This window comes from Silurus meridionalis, chromosome 8 (assembly GCF_014805685.1).
Source record: "Silurus meridionalis isolate SWU-2019-XX chromosome 8, ASM1480568v1, whole genome shotgun sequence".
Lineage (NCBI taxonomy): Eukaryota > Metazoa > Chordata > Actinopteri > Siluriformes > Siluridae > Silurus > Silurus meridionalis.
Window position 1 is genome coordinate 14,896,570 of NC_060891.1, and position 18,993 is coordinate 14,915,562.

Below are 18,993 nucleotides of genomic sequence, written 5' to 3' on the forward strand. Positions count from 1 at the left end.
AGTTACGTTCCCGTGGGAACTCAGATTGTAACTATGTTCCGCAAGTTAAAAGGATTACCAAAAGATTTCGGTATGACGACATGTACCGTTACACCCCTAATATACTTGTATTCCAAATTTCTCAACATTAAAGCAATACTGTATTAAAACGTATGGACCCTTAAGATGTCAGAAACACATACTGACACTTTTTTTCCTTTGCTCGAGTTCTATCTCTGAAATGACCTCTTTTAGACTGAAGAATTTGTAAAAGCCTCGTACAAATATGCTGTCATGCTTTTTTGCATAAGGTTGTGATGTAAATTGTAATCCTGTGTGCGCCTGTGTAGGAGTGATGCAGGATTCTCAGAAATCATCAGTGGTATCGAGGTCATTCTCTCTGAGTTGGAGGAATGCAGGTGAGCAACCTGCCTCTCAGAGCCCATGCGCATCCGCAGTGCCACTACTACCGGAGCTCCTGCTGTGGAGAAGGCTCGCAATAACGTCCGACAGAAAGCATCAGGTCAGAACACGACCCTGACTTCCTTCATTACCTTCTTTCTGTCTAGCCCTCACCCCAAACTTGAAACACACACACACACACACACACACACACACACACACACACTCTCTCACTAACTAGATGCTTACCGCTGGCTGCCTTGCCTTTGCTGTGTAGGAGGAGATTGCATCTCTTTATGTGGAGAGCTGCTCGAGTTTGGAGCAGATGCATTTGAGCCTCTCTTGAGCTGTGCATAGATATGCGTGTTAGCAAACGTGTGTGAAGGAGCCACATGAAACAGCATGGCTCCATATGTCTCATTTCCTTTTGCCTAATTGGATTTGTTCCACATTTATCTTCAAACAAGCCAGCGTTCCGCTGCCTCCGTTAAGAGAGCCATTACATCAGTTGGTGGGCTGTTTTTGATCGTTTCATTACGAATGTAATTAATTCACATTAATATGCATAACTAGGTAATACATTGAAAGTGATGTTAGCCGCAAGCAAAGCTGATGATTAAAGTACGCTGTAGAGAAGTGAAGACCGGTTTATTGTAGAAGAGTGGTGTCTTAACACAATAGAAATCTTATCACATGCAGAGAAGCTAATTCAGTTCTAACTATGCTTCTCACATATTTTCCTTAAACCAAGTGATTCATACTTGAGAAAGCAAATACCCATAAATCTAAAAATAAATAAATAAATCCCAAATCTGGACATTGCAAAAGCAACTTTAAGATTAATTTCTTGTTTATTGGATTCACTGTGTAAGTCACCATGTATCCATGCTATTGTAACTAATCCCGTTTTTAAATCGAGGATATTTGGCATAAAAAAAAATACCACATAAGGACATTCTGTAAAGTATTTTTTATGAAATATGCCACTAAGCTCGATGAATAGTCCCGCATATTATCAGTTCTTTGCAATGTTATGTCTCTCGGCACACGCTATTGCTTTAATATTTTTAAACATACCATTGTAACCTTTATTAAAAAAGAGCCTTGTTTGTGGGTGTACAAGTGGGAGTACAAAGAAGAACCAGGGACATATAAAAACATTACCTTTATGATTCATGTTTTGAATTTATTTTACCTTACGACTCGAGAGAAAATAACAAATATTTGCGAACAGTTTGCAGATAAACTGAGCAGAGCTCATATGGAAAAGCACTGGTTTAATGAATCATTTTGGCATAAAGATGAACATCCTAGAATATGGGATATAAATGTCAACATATTTAAGCAGATTTTTATTATCTCAGTATTCATTGCTGTTACTGTAATATGTTTCTATGCATCTGACATATATGTGCAATATTATTGCTTTAGTAAATAATACGTCCCATATTTTTAAAATGATTATCTGCATTTCAATCTAAACAGTAGACAGAATTGTTTGTATGGATCATTTCTCACTGTAAAATGTGATATTGTTTTTCTGTGCTTTCAACACTTGCAATAAAAATCTCTCAGCATGCGCTCTTTCCCCACTGTATCACATGGTTGACTTTGCTTTCTATTTCTTTTTTCTCTCTTTTTCTGTTTTTCTATTTCTATTTCCATTCCTTGGGTAGCTAAGCGAAGCCAGTCTATCAGCAACTGTGTACATCTGTGTGAAGCTTTGCCGGCCACCAAGAGTGTGCCAATGCTGCTGCACACTGTCAGCTCTTTCTTGCCTGGTATCTCTCACAACTCTCACTGCTCTCACAGACTCTCAGGTAACTCTGCTGTCTGTTTGTCCTTCCAGTACCTTCAATTTCTTTCTCATCTACTTGCTAAATAAAGTAGTGTATTTTTCAAGCATCTTTTTTAAACATTACTTTAAACTTCTTAGCACAGATTTTTTTTAATGCAATAGCAATATCTAAGCCCTGTGTATTGGCCCATAAATACTGCTAATCAGACTTTGAGAATTTCATGGTAACTACACACAGGAATTTAGCATGCATACGCTCACAGCTAATGTCACTGTCAGTTATAGTGATGAGAGAGTATGCCACCACACCCTCCCTGGCCAAATTTGATCTCTTGTACTCTCTTGGCTGTGGCATCGACGGTACTCAAACGCCTTATCTAGAGACGCTAAGGACACTTTTTTTGTTGCTCCATTCGGGAGCTCACCAGACCAATGTTTTTAAGGACAGCAGGAATTGGTTCTTGATGTTTAAATAAGCAGGTCCTAAAATCAGTGTCAAAATGCTCCAAGTTATGCAATGCATCATAGATTGGATTGATTTTTTTTTTTTTGTCACCTATTTTTAATTTTAATATGTCATTCAATATAACACCTGTTCCGCATGCTTATGCACAGAATTCAGCATTTTAGACCAGCTATCAGCTAGGCTGTCAGCAAACTAACAATAAAATTTTTTTTTTTGAGTCTTGGTTACTTCATGTGTGAGCCATTTTATGACTTTTTTTTTTTTTTTTACCCCATCAGATGTTGAAGAATGTCAGTTGTCTGAATGTGGAGGAGAAGGAGAGATGGGAGAGGGAGACAATCCTCTCCCACGTAGCAGCAGCACCTCAGATATTACCCAACAACTCACAGACTCCTTCCCAGGTACACAAACACATACACAACTCATTGTGGAGATATTGCATTCGTTTAGACTCAGTCTACATTATATATATATATATATATATATATATATATATATATATATATATATATATATATATATATATATATATAAACAAAGTCCCTATCATCATTTATTCTGGCTTTGTAGGTCAAAATCTGGGGGATTCTCCAAATGCAAGCCAATCTGATGGTAAATCCTGGATAGGTGACAACAGCTCAATAGGCAAGAGGGAAACACCTATGGTCAGTACTGTTGTACACCTTTTTGTAATAACTATTAGTCCTCTGTAGATCATTCAGTGTAACACTGTGTGTTTCTCTTATGTGTAACTTAGATTCTGGTTCGGAGGAGCAGTAGTCCAGGAGATATTGACTATCCGGGAGACGCTGTGAATGCGAGGACAAAGATCCGGGAGAAGAGTAAGCAGCTTGCGCTTTAATTCTTCTCTAACACTGACTTTTCTCTAAATGTCTGTAATCCACCAATTAATTTAAAAAAAATTCTTGATAATGATTAAGAATGATTTAAGGTTAAGTCTATTAAGATTTGTAAAGTAGACTGAACTAAAAATATTCTTTCTCATTCTAGAATTTTAAATAATGTACAAATCTACAGGGAACTGAATAGCTTTTTTCTACATAATCTAAAATGAGTTCTGGTTTTTGTAGCTGTGTATATAAGTATGCTGCGTCCTGGAAATTTTTCAATTCTAATATGTCCAGTATATTCCAATTAAGAAAAATGTGTACATTATATACTAATCTTGGTAACACGCTTAAACTGAAAAGTAATATTTAAATATAGTGGTGTGTAATTATGCTAAATAATTCCTGTTATTGTAGGTGAGAGTGTGAGCAGTGAGACCTCAAACTCCTACCTCAACGACGCTGATGAAAATCTCCTGACGTGGCAGGCCGTGGAGGAGGAGCAAGACTCTTCCTCTACCAATGATGTCAGTGTGGCGTTAACTTGGGAATGACCACAGATACGGAGAGCCAGAGGAGTCTACTGCTGAGTCAGAGTGAGGCGCTCGCAGGTACAACTTTCAGTTGACAAACAGGACCTGACTTTATTGTCCCTGCATCTTGGTTGATTATGAAGGTGTATTTCACAAGCAAGAGCACTTTTGTAATGAACATTAGCACAGCTGTGTTTACTAACACCACCGAGCCTTGTGCCTACCGCCAAATCACAGACATGGTTATATCCGATACAACGTGATTGCAAGTGTGACGATGCCTTTACTTGTACAACAGTTCTGAAAACCGAAATAGATTAGCATTTCAGATACCAAATATTCCACCAAATATGTGGCTTGTTTTTTCCTCTAATGAAAAATGCACTCACAGCTATTAGAACTACACCTTGCTGCTACTACAACAACTACTAATACGCTTACAACTGCTACTTCTACTATTAATGCTCCCACTACCACTACGGCCAATAGTTGTAACTTACTGTATTTGTTTATGTATTATTTCACTTATTCACTGATGTAAGAAGAAATTAAGATATTTTGGAATTGAACTTGAGCCAAAAGACACAGAGATCTGCTTTTCATAGAGGCTTGACAGACAGACAGACAGACAGACAGACAGACAGACAGACAGACAGACAGACAGACAGACAGACAGACAGACAGATAGATAGATGAATTATCAATTGATTATCAATGATCTCATATCATTGATTACTTAATGGAATATATGAAAATCTCAACCCAACTTAGCTTTGCCCATCTTGACCCTTCATCTTTTAACCCATATCCAACTTTCCAGCAAGCAAGTATGCTATCTATCTTTCTCCATACTTGCCCCCTAATTCTATATGTGAATCCATTGCTCTGCATGATGGAGTGTCCCATGGCTTTTTATTGTATCCCATATCCCATTGGTTTTGCATATTTGTGTTCCTTTGTATTTGTGAACATTTCTCCATCCTCCTGTGTGAGTCCTTCATGTCGTTAACAGATTAATTTTATAGATGACATCCAAATGTTAAGGGTTCTTACATTTGGTAATGCTGCTGATGGTGAATCATCTCCAGCCCTGTGATCAATCAAAGCACTACATTTGTTTCCTGTTTGTGTTCTGTGGATTGATTGTGTGCGTGATTCTCCACCTTGTGCTTTCATCACTGTGTGTAGGTTCTGAGTGTGTCCACTCGCTCCACTCTGCCCCTTTGTCCCCATGTCCCCCCGTTTCTCCCACCCTGCTCCTGCCCCAGGGTTACAGTGACGGCCCTCAGCTCCTGGAGGACGCCATGCACATGCCTCATGATCTGGGTACTGAACCAGTTTTCCTCTCCAACTTCGCTGACCGCTAAAATAACTCGCGTGTCTCTTGTTCACATGCTGTTACATAAACAGGTCAAACCCAATTAAGTAATTAAATTAAATGTAGCTGAACAATCAAGAAAGCGTTCTGCAGAAACATGCACTCCGCGCTTTCAAATGAAAAACTTATTAGTCATTCTATTATAATATATATATATATATATATATATATATATATATATATATATATATATATATATATATATATATATATATATATATAAATTAAATGTAGGGCACATTGCTGTGTTATTAGAGGAATAAACCATCCACTGTCAAAGAAGTACAACAATAAATTCAAATGTAGTCGACAATAATCAGGTTTGGCATAAAAACATATTGGCATATTTTTTAAAGCCTGCTTTTATTTTCTTATTGTTAAGTAGGAATTAACTCTTGAGACCGCTTATGCAGATATTTAGAAATCACTCAGGAAATTAGCAAATACACTTTTTTGACAAAAGTTTGTGGGCACCTAACCATGAGTGTCCTATGTGCTTTTGAACATCCCATTCCACTTTTAATCCCCGTTTGCTGTTATAAAGCCTCAGTCATAAGTTGTTCCACTAGAAATCTGCAACACATGTTAAGCATATATTCCTGAAGCTCACTTTGTGCACAGGGGAATTGTTATGCTGTACCAGGTTAGTTCAAGTGAAGAGAAAATGTAATGCTCACGCATCCATAAGACATACTATACAATTGTGTGCCTCCAACGTTGTGGTAATGGTTAGGAACCACATATGGCTGGAAAAGTCAGGTGTCTCAATACTTTTGTCTATATAGTGTATGAGGGGAAAATTATTGGTCGAAACCTTTCAGAAGTTCTGCTTTTGTTTTATTTCCTTTGAGAAACTAAATCATTTCACTGCTAAAATCTTGTCTGTTGTCCTGCTCGCTGACCTTCATGTCTGACCTGTTTTACTTACAGACAGCAGCGAGTTTCTGGCTGATGACATCAGCATCATTGCCGGTGGTTGTTTGACTGGCTGGCATGCAGACTCTGCCTTTGTACTCTGGAGGAGGATTCTGGGCATCCTGGGTGATGTTAACAACATCCGGTGCCCTCGAATCCATTCCAAGGTTTTCAGCTACCTATATGAGCTCTGGCACAAGTTGGCAAAGGTGATCATTCTGATTATTCATGACAGATCTGATGTTCTGTGACTCAGATATAGTCTAATCGGAGAAAGCATATTAAAAATGCCTTTTTGTGTCCAGATAAGAGATAACCTGGGAATCAGTGTGGATAACCAGTCAGCTCTGCCTAAAACCCTGTTCATTCCACCGCTTCGAATGTTAGCCTCCTGGCTTTTTAAGGTGAGTCCTGTATTTCTGAAGCATGCGTGTTTCTGTGAGGATTGAATCGAGGTATGGAACTGGAATGTTGATTGAGTAATCTACGGAAGGGTGAGCTTTATCCTTTTTGGTGTGGCTTTATCCACAGGTGTTTATGAATCATTGCTTTCACATTTTCTTATTGATTTCCTGTGCTTTTCTCTGTGTCCCCAGGCCACCATGCTCCCTGCAGAGTTTAAGAACGGGAAACTGCAGGCTTACAGGCTAATCTGTGAGATGATGACTAAACATCAAGATGTGCCGCCTAACAGTGACTTCCTGGTACATCTTTACCACGTCATGCACGAGGGCTTCACCAGCGATGACCAGGTCTCAGTTTACATGGGAACTAAGTGCTTCTACTCATTGTTTGTCCTTGTTTGTCTTTGTCTTCTTTCATTTTATCAAAGTCGAGCTGGAAAAAAATTTTTTGTAACTTCATTACTAGTACATTATACATTTATTTGTCACATACACATTGACGCACAATTAAAAAAAAATATTTTTAATTAATTAATTAACTTTTTGCATATCCCAGTTTATTAGGAACGGTCCGGGGTCAGGCACGATACAGCAAAAACGGTTAAGGGCCCTGCTAATGCTTGTGTTGTTGGGGCTTAAACTCCTGACTTTCTGATAAGTAATTAAAGCTTAACTTCTGAGCCACCACTTGCTGTTAATATGTGTCATATACACCGACCAGGCATTAATACGTTATGACCGGTGGAGTGAAAACACGAATTCTCTCTTTATCGTGACACCTGTTAGTGGGTGGAATATATTAACTAGCAAGTGAACATTTTGTTCTCAAAGTCGATGTGTTAGAAGCAGGAAAAATTGGCAAGCAGAAGGATTTAAGAGAGTTTGACAAGGGCCAAATTGTGATGGCTAGAACATCTCCAGAACTGCAGCTCTTGTGGGCTGTTCCTGGTCTGCGGTGGTCAGTTTCCATCAAAAGTGGTCCGAAAAAAGAACAGTGGTGAACTGGCGACAGGGCCATGGGTGGCCAAGCCTCATTAGGCGAAGTGTGTGGTGTGGTGTAGTGTGGCGTGGTCTGAACCAACAGACTAGCTACCGTGGCTCAAATTGCTGTGGAAGTTAATTCTGTTAATCCTCTAAGGTGCAGGACTGTTTTGGCAGAAAAGGGGGACCAACACAATATTAAGCAGGTGGCCATAATGTTATACCTGGTCATTATTCCTGGTTGATGGATGTTTCTATATTAGTTAAAAGGCAAGAAGTCTTGCAATCACAGGTTGAACATTAGAGGGCGCCAGTATTTTCTACATCAGTGGCCCCTAACCTGTTTTTGTACCACGGACCAGTTTCACGCTACAATTTTTCCATGGAAACCCAGTGGTCGGGGACCCCTGTTCTACACGTTGTTGGTCTGTGGTAACTTGCTGATTGACTGCACTGTATTTTGCTGTTCTTGATTGATTTAAAGCAGTCCACTGCACACTAAACTTAATTTACACTTAACCATCTAAATTACGAAGTACAAGTTTGATTTTACTTACGTTTTTCATCGATTAATGTAAAGAGAAGTCTTTTATCAAGCGTTCGCCGCTAGATGGTGCTGTAGTCTGTGCTATGAATATTTTTTTTTTTTTTTTTTTTTTTTACTCTAGTAATAACTGCCATAAATTCTAGATGGTGAACTTGGAATGTCACAGTATGTTTTGCAGTATTTACATCTATTATCAATACATTAGTGAATATAATTTTAATTTTGTAGTATTAATGCTAGTTTTATACAGGTGTTTATTTTTTTGCTTTCTCTTGTGTTAATAAATGTATTTGTTCACTTGCTTGTCTTCAGAGGAAAGTGTGACATGATGTACAAAAAATAATGGCATTACTATTAAAATAGCATTTTTTTTTCTGTGAGAAAAGAAATTTAGAACTTTACATCTATATATTTATATATATAGTATCAGGGTTTCTACTTTGACCATGGTATCATAATATTTTCTATGTAAATAAGCCTAATGAGAGCTCCTTTGTCATGTGTGTGTGGGATTATGTAAAGTTTGATGGTTACATTGGTAGCAGTACATGACCTCCAAGAGTAACTTTGTGACCCTTTACTAGACGGGTAAACCTTAACAAACCAATGTATGCTCAAAAAGTAACTGGATGGACACACAGAGTTTAGATTTTAGGCGTAATATATAATGCCACATATTCAGTCCATGCCTGATATCTTTGTGTTTGGCTGTTAGACATGGATATCACTGCAACTGCATAAATACGACACGTGTGGATGTAGAATTCAATCCGAGATGCTTTCAATTCATAGATAAGCTATTCTGTTCAAATAGGGTCTGTGGTTAATGTTTAGCAAGTTCCTGTTGCACATTACAAGGGGAAACGATAAGTCAACAAATCTGGCAGGTGTGTGGCGACTTGATCGACACCACACAGATTTTAACACATGTTTTAGGCGTTTTAAAGTCACCCATTTTTTTTAAATATTAAATTAGAGGCGTTTGTGGAATAATTAGAAGGGATAAATATGTTGTAATTGGCAATATCAGATATAAGTCTGATTCTCAGTTCTTGCAAGGCTGTTTCTGTTTGCACACTGTTGTCAGTAGCCCCAAACTCTAGGTCTGCGTGTTCCTTTTCAAAACAAACTACGTTCTGATTGAGTTTGCTGTATTTACAGCTGCATAATGGAACCGCTTTGGCAGAATTGCCGCTTCCTGCAAAGCATTCATTTCAAGTAATCATCCTGCAGTTTTATGGCAGTTAATTACTACTACTTGCTCTGCATCGCAAAGGTCAATTATTGCAAAATGAGCATAAAATGTCTATGTGAACTCAACGCTTCTACCAATTTTACATCTTTATCACAGCAGGTCTCTCTCTCTTTTTTTATTTATTTTTTATCCCTCTTCATCTTTTATTGGTTGTGTTTTTCTGTTTTGTATGCATTTTTGCCTACCGTTCTACACAAAGAACTCAATTAAGGGAGATGAATGCAGAGACACAAAGCAGTCATGCATGTCGGCTGTGTGTGTTTGTGCCTTTGTCCGGATGTGCGTTCCTGTTTGTATGTCATTGCTGTTACTGTATGTAACGGCTGTGACTGCTCTTTTGTCTGCTCTGTTAAAAAGTGCATTTTACTCTAAAACCTACTTATACACAAATTCAACAAAGTATGCTGTGTGCAGTCTGTTGTCTTCTACAGTATAGATAAAAGTAAAGTGTCTTTTATTAAATGTCTTTTTTGTCTCCCTGTTTACATCCAGGATGTGCTGAACACAATGATCAGGTGGTGCTCACCACGTTTCTTCTTTCTCGGCATGCCCGGCTTCACCATGTTGGTTGGGGACTTCATCGCCGCTGCTGCTCGCGTCCTCATCACAGATAACTCTGAGGTATTAAAGCCTGTATCCTGTGCACACTTTTAATTTAGCTCTGTCTGCACTATCAGAGGCATTAGTTCAAGCTTTTTGGAGAAATGTTTTGTCTGACTGGAGTGGAGTTATTTTAATTTTTTATTTTTTCCCCCCGACAGTTGTGTTGCAAAATCACTGGAAACAATAAGAATGAAAACCAATGATCTGTTAAGCTTAAATAATTAATACAGGATACACTATAATTGGTAGTGATTTATAAGACTGTGGCAACACTGAGCTTAATCGGTGCTCTATATGGAAGTATGGACATGATATTTATGTTTCTCTGATTGGCCTATGCTAATGTGCCACACAGATTAGGCATGAAATGCTACTGGACATGTAGTTTGTTTTGTTAAAAATATTTTTGACTTATTTATTCCCACTTCTCATCTATATAAAACGTGAAATAGTAAACGTTATTAAAAGTAATTGAACTGGTTTTGTTTAATAGTGTCCAAGAATTGAAGCTCAAACAGTACTCGGCTCTCTGGTCTGCTTCCCCAACCTTTACCAGCAAATGCCTTCACTGCAGTCTACACCAAAATCTCAGGATATTGCGGTCGGCAAAGACGACTTGAAGGTATGCTATGGTCTTTTCTTCACTAGCCATGTAACCTTATTTTGGTTAGTTGCCATGGCAATGCCTTCAGTCACGTGATTGTTGCTTTTCTTAGGACTACCTAGTAAACATCCTGCTGAAGACGGCACGTAATGAGCCAAATGAAGGAGCCAGGTAGATTGAATCATTTGCTTTATTTTTCTTTAAAATAGTATGGACTGCTAAAATATAAAGATATGAACATATTACTAATATATAAACTGCTAGATAAAGAAGACCCCTTGTATCTCCACTGATCTTTGAGCTTTATTGCTATCAAAAAGTAACTTGTCATTATGATTTAGTTTGGAAATCTCTATTCTACTGCTCTTGCTCCATGCCATCTCTGAATGATTTATGGCAATACAAATGTAGCATTTATATAAATATTCGATGATCCGTGCTGAAAGTGGTGATTGAAACGCCGTCCCAAAAGCGCGTAGACGTGTGTGCAGAAGTGTAAATAAAAGCTTCACTCACTACTTTCTGTCTCACACACACACACACACACACACACACACACACACACCCACACACCACCATTGCGATTCACCAGGCATTCATAACACTACCTTGTTACTTTGAGCATCAAGCAAACTAAAAAAAAAACTTTTATAATATATGGTATAATTTTAAAAGATTACAATATAATATATAATTTGTCCATCTGTGAAACTGAGTCAAGCACAAGAACCTGCTTTTAGTGTTATTTATTGCACTTGTTACTTGTGACCCAACAGAACCCAAGGGTTAAAAATAAGTGATTTTTTTAACGGTTATAATTTTCCATGTGTTTGCAAACTGTGTATTTTCTGTATGTGTGTATCAACGTTTGCGCTTTAAATTGTGTCTGTTTATGTATCCTTGTAGGTGTGTTGCAATCTGCAGTCTGGGTCTCTGGGTGTGTGAGGAGCTGCGTCATGAGAAGATACACCTTCACGTGAACGATGCCATTAATGTTCTTGGTGTCACTTTGAAGGTTAGTGTGTGTCCTGTAATGTCCAGTCCTCCAGTGTGGTGGTTTCCTTAATGGTTTAGAGACAGAGGCCCCTGTATTTTAAAAAATGAATGGCAATTTGTTTTAAATAATACAACTATTGAAATATTTTCCATTCATTATTTATGAAGACACGTGTTTCAATTCACATGACCAGTTAAGCAACGGTAATTGTAAGAACCCAACAATAAATATAATGTAGACCCCACTTTGCAAACAGAACATGCTTTGTTGTATTGTCATGAGTGTCCATGTGTGTTAACACATGATTAGTGAAATACCTGAGGAGAACAATAGACCACTCTGCTGTCTCTCTCTTTTTCTATATTTTTTTTTATATTTTATTTTTGAGAGCGACAAAAAGTGCAGGGACATGGTACAATCATTTCTCAGCCACTTACACTCGGATGATGTATCCCATTTTAAGCTTTTTCATTCCCTGCCCTCTCCCACCCAAAAATCGACCTTTTTGAGGTGCACAACTTGACATAGAGTGGAAAAAAAATGAGGTAGTAGGTGGTGGGTAAAGGGAGCCATCCTCTAAGAGCACTAAAAGCAGCTAGAGGATTATTGGAGCATCATTTATTTTCTCTTTCGCTATTTAGTCTTCTATTAGACTGTCTATCAGGTCATGGTTAGAAAACCATTCATGCAATACTGGAGAATTTAATCAAATTCCAAAAGCCCAAACCCTAGGCTTAGAGATAATTGTGTATATAGCAATAGTCAAAATCCATTACACTAAAATTCATGTAGCTCTGCCGGGTTTTTCTTGCTTTCATTTTTCTATTTACAAGTAATGATATATTTTAGATCATCTTAAAAGCATGCAGCATAATATTATTAATTCTGTCCATCATTTTTTTTTTTTTTTCATCTGGAACAGTTTCCTCACACTTCTCAGTTCTTAAATATTTCTTAAATATTCCCCCCTCTTTTCAGTTTGGCAATAAAGTTGTGGCCCATGTAGCATGCGACATCTTCCAGCTGTTGATCTGTCACTGGCAGCACCTGCAGAAACTGGAGCAGTCCCTTCCTAAAAGAATAATTGAAGTAAGTGCATGTGGGTCTCCTTTTGACTGGACAAAATGTGAACATAATTTGCCTTGCTTTCACTGTGGTAGACCAGTGATTGATTTTTGTTTTCTTCCCTTTGTAGATCTTTGTCGCAACGTTAGCATTCCTTCTGCCCAGTGCCGAGCACTCTACAGTAGAGGCAGATAAAAAGGTAAGTTCAGATGCTTTAAAGGAGTACCGTTTGTACCTTTTTATTTGTTTTACTTGTGGCTCTCTCACTTTCTTCATACATTTTGTCTTCTTGTCTTCCCCTTCACTTTTTTAATGAAAGGGTGCTGTGTTTATTAGCTGAATTAAGTGTTTTTCCCCTTCGTTTTAATGCTGTAGTTAATGGTATCCTTGCTGCTCTGCCTGCTTGACTGGTGCATGACTGTCCCTCTATCCATACTACTGGAGCCCATCACCATGCCAATGCTGGATGACCCTGCCTCTCACAAAACCCCTTTGTTGGACTACATATACAGGGTGAGTGTCCACATTTAATAAACGAAAAGCCTCAATATAGTGTATTGCATAATCAAATGCAGTGCTTTAATGGTATGGTGTGTTCTTCCCTGATTCCAGACAAAGGTTCTAGCAGAGAAAGCTCATAGTTAAGCACCAAAGCGTGCGCTGATGAGGGGACCGGGGCACAGAGTGAATGAGATATTAGTCCCTTGCTGTTGAGCAGATGCGGTCGGCCGCAGACCTTTGTGCAGATGTCATGCTCAGAAGAAAAAAATGGCCAAATTATTTAAATACCCTATTGTTCAATTGATAAGCCTGCCAATGAATGCTGAACTTCAGAATTCAACTCATCATCATATGAGAGAAACTGCACCTGGTGCAAAGACAAAAAATATATATACGGATGAAATAAAGGTCATTAGTTTCCGCCTTCACTAATATGACCATTAATCATTTGCAATTAATTATTATATGTACAGTGGGCTTACTTTATTTTCCAATTTATCACTAATCCTAACAGTACACTGCAAGTGCACTTAACTCCTGCCTTAATTTGTCTTTTGTTGCAAGGATAACGTGAAACTGTGCATGGATTTGGAGGACACTTTAGTTTCAGCTGATTAGAAAAAAACACATTCTTACATGAAGCTCAATGGTTTTTAACGATGTCTGCTGAGAAACTCTGTAGTTCAAGAACTGCTGAGTGTTCATCAATACATAATACACTGTGAATAAATTAAGACGGCATGCGGATATAGGAAAATAATCCATGACTTGAAATGGTCCGATGCAAATTGGATTACCTTGTGCAAACCCGAAATTGATTATTTCCTAATAACAGCATGTACTGAACAAATTTGTTCTTTGTTATTAAAGGCGTTATCTGTTTTTATGACCATTTAACATCACCCATTTTTACCAAGCAGTTAAGCAGAGTGCTTTCTCAAAATTCCCATCCCACATTTAGTTGCTGTCATAATTCCCTCCTAATAAACTCTTCTAGGAGGATGTTCCACTAAAGTCTAGTGTGTGCTTGTGGAGATTTGTCACCACAAGGGTGATAGTAAAGTCATGCACTAATATAGGTGGGGTGGTGCCAGCGTCACGATTCAACCCAGAGGTGTTTAGTAGGGTTGAGGTCAGAGCTTTATAGGCCACTCTTCCACTCCAACCCATCTAAATATATATTTATAGATCTTGCTTTGTGCACGGGGGACATTGTGAAGCTGGAACAGTTTTGGGCTGCATCCAAAGACATCCTATAAAATTGTGTCTCTTTAACTTTGTGGTAAAAGATTGGGCTATCTATCTATCTATCTATCTATCTATCTATCTATCTATCTATCTATCTATATATATATCTATACATCTATCTATACATCTATCTATCTCTCTATCTATCTATACATCTATCTATACATCTATCTATCTATACATCTATCTATCTATCCATCCATCCATCCATCCATCCATCCATCCACCGTTTCATCACTTGGAACAGAAGCGTAATATGGCATTGCTTGTTATAAAATGGCTCAAAAACCAAAAATTATTAACTTCATAGTTTAAATAAATTTCATGTAATTTTTTTAAATCCTTTAGAAACAGAAATGTATGATGATAATATTAATATTGCAACGGTCGGTACTATCAATGAAGTGCTGTTAGAGACAATTAGAAATAGTAAACCAGCATCCTGTAGCCAATTACAAACGAACCTTCACAGCTCTATGATATAAATACAACAAAAGATCATTTAACCATAATTTAGGACTAAATGCTGAGAGTCTAGATTTCTCCACTTTTTATGATACACTGTGTGTTCTACTAATGGTGCAGCTTTAAAATGAATCTGTATGAAATTTGGTTTGTATAAACCTTCAAATGGCTCTATTTGAGTAGCTTCCTGTACTCTTGTCCAGTGGACTGTTGCTATGCAAGACAACCACTTAGTCACCAAGCAAACAACCTCTTAGGAGAGCATCTGCCTCATTTCTCATGCTAAAAATTCAGCTTTCTCATTGTGTTTTAGATAAAATAAGCAGTGGCGCGTTTTCTATTGAGCGTTCATCACCGAGATCTAATTGTATATGATGTAGTAGGTTTGTGAAACTGTGCGTTATAGGATTTCTTGTGCCGTCCATATAGAGTCCAGGAACAATTATTTCATGCAGAGACATATTTGTCGTCCCTGGAAATGCTGAAATAATGAAGTAGTAACATGTTGTGACTTACATCAGATAGCAAATCAGTAAAGCTTTTTAATATAGATTTTAGGCAATATCTGATCATGTTTGTTTACCTTCTGGGCTTGTTGCTTGTGTGTGCTGTGTTTGAGAAGGAGCCAAAGGGATAAAGTCTTAATTAAATCAAACAAAGCAGCCCTGTTCAGGCACTGTGATAAACTGTGCTGGACCGTGTCTTATCTTGTCCAGCCAACAGAGGCACAGCCATCTGTTTAAGCACATTCATACGCTGCCATATTGCATGAGAAATTGATTATTAGTCCATAAAAGCCACTCTGATTAGGGTTTCTGGCTTAGCACAGTAAATAATGTCTCGCTTCCATATGGTGGCCTACTGTAGGGCTCAGCTCGACTAATCCACATGTGGCGACATTTTCACATAATGTTTCGATTTAAAAGAATGTTCCTCTCTGCTTTTTTTTTTCCCCCTCTGATTTTGTCACGCCAAAACACCATCAGGAGCTGAAAATAACACTTTCCATTAAGCACGTTTATAGAGATCAAGAAAAATTAGCTGATGAAACTTTCAAACGGTGTAAACCATATTTAAAATTTCCTAGCGCTTAATTAACACAGACAGAATTCTGAGAATAAATTTTTTGGTGAATTTGAACAGTATTCGCATTTATATTTTATGAGGCATTTATCTGTCTGCATGTTTTTCATTAAACGTGTTAAACGTTATTACCTCAGTGTTCAATAGTAATAAATGCGATCCTGTGGTGGTGATTATTAACTGAAAGGCCTCTTGTCTTATCGAAATGATAATGTTAGGATCATGCCTTTTTTTTTTTTTTATTAATTTTTTTTTTTTTTTTTTTTTGAATGTGTTTTTTCAAATAGGTTAAAACAATTGAAACGCTTTCATGGTAGATGTATTTAGTATGTTTTCTCATATGTGCTGTGATATTTTATAGCATAAAACAACTTGTATAAATATTATGACTATATAAATATCACATAGAAATCTAAATCTTTTACTTTACACTTGAACAGTTTTGTGATCAAATATAAAAAAAAGTGTAAATGAGTGACTGAATGAAATATATTAAGCTCAGTGTTTTTCTATCCTTGCTAATGCGTTTTCATCCTTATTTTTACTGTGTATGGCCAGCTGTTGAAGCCCCCATGGAACATGTGTCTGTGTTAGACAGTAACATCTGTTTTTCTGTTTTGTGTGTGTGTGTTTTTTAAAGGTGCTCCACTGCTGTGTATCCGGTTCTAACCTGCACACGCAACAGAGCCACTACCTCCTGAGTCTGTCAGATCTGTCTACAGACTATGACCCTTTTCTGACACTGGGCCAGGTAAAGAACTCTGAGCCACCACTGATGCACAATAGCACAGGAGAATTTGGCAACCTTCTCACAGTGGCCGAGGGTAAGTTCATGCTATGCTTAATGACTTGGATTAAACTGGGCTCTAAGAACTTTAGTATGTTTTTTTTTTATGTACAATTGTAATGTATTTGTCCTGAATTATACTGTGTGTTTAGACAATAAGAGCTATTTTGAGAGTACAATATGCAAAAAAATGCAAAAAATACATTATAAGATTCAACTACTAAAACGAATGCATTAGTCCTCTATTCAATAGCAGACCATTAATGCAAATTTATTTTCCCGTTATTTGACCTTGCTACGTCTATTAGGTAAGTATTTAAAACTTACCTAATAGGTTTTTAACAGAGAACTATTTATCAGTAGCCATGCCTTTTATCATAGTATATGTAGCTTCTTTCATACATCTACACACCTAACAAACAACCCCTGCTAAAAAAAAAATTAAAAGCAACATTCTCGCACCCTCGTATTGATTAGCTCACCTCAAAGCTTTCTCCATCCTTAATGCAGTGCACTAGCTTTCCTATACAGGTTTTCTTTTCACTTTAATGGTTGTGATGGTATTGATGGCACTGTCGTGTGCGAGCATCCTTTTCACTCTAATCACAATGCTAGAATTCCCCTTTGAGCGGCCCTCAGCATTTGCATAGCTGTTATTCATAGAGTACTGTTGAGCTCACTGTAAAAGGTGTGATGCTCATTAGTGCAGCTCTTTGAGTACTTTTTTCCTCTTTATTGTGGAGACTGAATAGATCCTTTGAAGGTGTCTTTGATTCAGTCCAAAGACAACCAAAACCCAAACGTGACGGCACAAAAGTGACACGGAGAGAGGTTTTTGCTTAGTGCTAATAGCATGTATCATGACTCTTCATGCTAAAGCAACACAGTCGTTTTATATTAGAGTATCTTATAACCATGAGTGGAGCTAGCTGAGGGAATATACATTTCTACAGAATCAAGCTGGTTTTATGTTGAGCCTCATATTCACGTGTACTCATGTTCCTGAAATTGTACATCTTTTTTTTTTTTTTTTTTTATACAGAAAAGAAACGTAGGAATATGGAGTTGATTCCCCTGACGGCTAGAATGATAATGACGCATCTTGTCAACCATTTGGGCCACCAACCCCTCAGCGGCGGCCCTGCGCTACTGCACAGCATGGTCAACGAAAATCATGACAATCCCTACGTCGAGTCATCTGAACTCTCCTCGGAGGTCTTCAAGAGCCCCAATTTGCAGCTCTTTGTCTTCAACGACAGCACACTCGTGTCTTACCTGCAGATTCCGTCCGATGCTACGTCTCCATCTAGCACAAACTCCAAAGAGAACCCCTCTGAGGTACGAGTGATTGTACGGGACATCTCGGGGAAGTACTCGTGGGACGGCAGTGTCCTTTACAAGACTTTAGACCGGACCAGCTTGCACTGTAGCGGTACTGGGGATCAGTGTTCACATCCTTATCTGTCCACATCCTTCAAGCAGACTTCATCTCATGCAAGTAGATGCTCATCAGAGCTGGAGGCTGAAGATGGTGTGGATGTGTTGGATCAGCTTCTGGAGGAATTAGGTCACAGCAGTCCTGAGTGCCTGCCTCAGCCTCAGCAGAGACTCGTACAACCAGCTCCACCACCTGTGGGCATGAACCCAGAGACGGAGGGCGCCATCATGGAGGCCATTCGTAGACAAGCACAGCAGGAGGAGGAGGAGCAAACCTGCAGACGTAATGAAGACCCGAGTGTCAAAGCAGCCAGTCAGAGGGAACCCATTCACCAGGATCCCAAAGCACCATTCTATTTCTGTCGCCTTCTGCTCAATGAGCTTGGCATGAACTCCTGGGACCGCAGGTATATGTCCATAAGCGTAGAATCATTTTCCCACTAATGAAAGAGGTTTTTTTGTCTCACAATGTTTTCACTAATTATTTTATTGAATTATTTTATTTAATCTCTGATAATAAACTCATGGAGGAACTTAGAACACCATATTCCATTGTCTTTAATGCAAAGATTATGCCATTGGCAGTGTTGAGTGGCCACCTGAGGATGAATGATTTGTTTTTTTTTTATACTGTCAGTTTCATACATATTGTAAATCTTATCTTCACTAGAACAGTTGTTCGAAAGGCTTTGAGAGA

General features: G+C 38.2%; 1 protein-coding gene across 1 annotated transcript in view; it reads left to right on the top strand.

Annotated features, from left to right (window-relative positions):
- The window catches only part of ralgapa2 (Ral GTPase activating protein catalytic subunit alpha 2), a 103,990-nt gene that overhangs the window by 51,649 nt on the left and 33,348 nt on the right, over positions 1-18,993 (top strand). Inside the window, 20 exon segments of the mRNA XM_046855790.1 lie at positions 330-403; positions 406-502; positions 2,924-3,046; positions 3,216-3,310; positions 3,403-3,487; positions 3,911-4,017; positions 4,020-4,104; positions 5,215-5,352; positions 6,335-6,528; positions 6,625-6,723; positions 6,916-7,071; positions 9,999-10,127; positions 10,603-10,731; positions 10,826-10,884; positions 11,620-11,728; positions 12,689-12,799; positions 12,906-12,974; positions 13,151-13,288; positions 16,713-16,896; positions 17,902-18,703. Of these exon segments, the coding sequence (XP_046711746.1) occupies positions 330-403; positions 406-502; positions 2,924-3,046; positions 3,216-3,310; positions 3,403-3,487; positions 3,911-4,017; positions 4,020-4,104; positions 5,215-5,352; positions 6,335-6,528; positions 6,625-6,723; positions 6,916-7,071; positions 9,999-10,127; positions 10,603-10,731; positions 10,826-10,884; positions 11,620-11,728; positions 12,689-12,799; positions 12,906-12,974; positions 13,151-13,288; positions 16,713-16,896; positions 17,902-18,703 (2,983 nt within the window).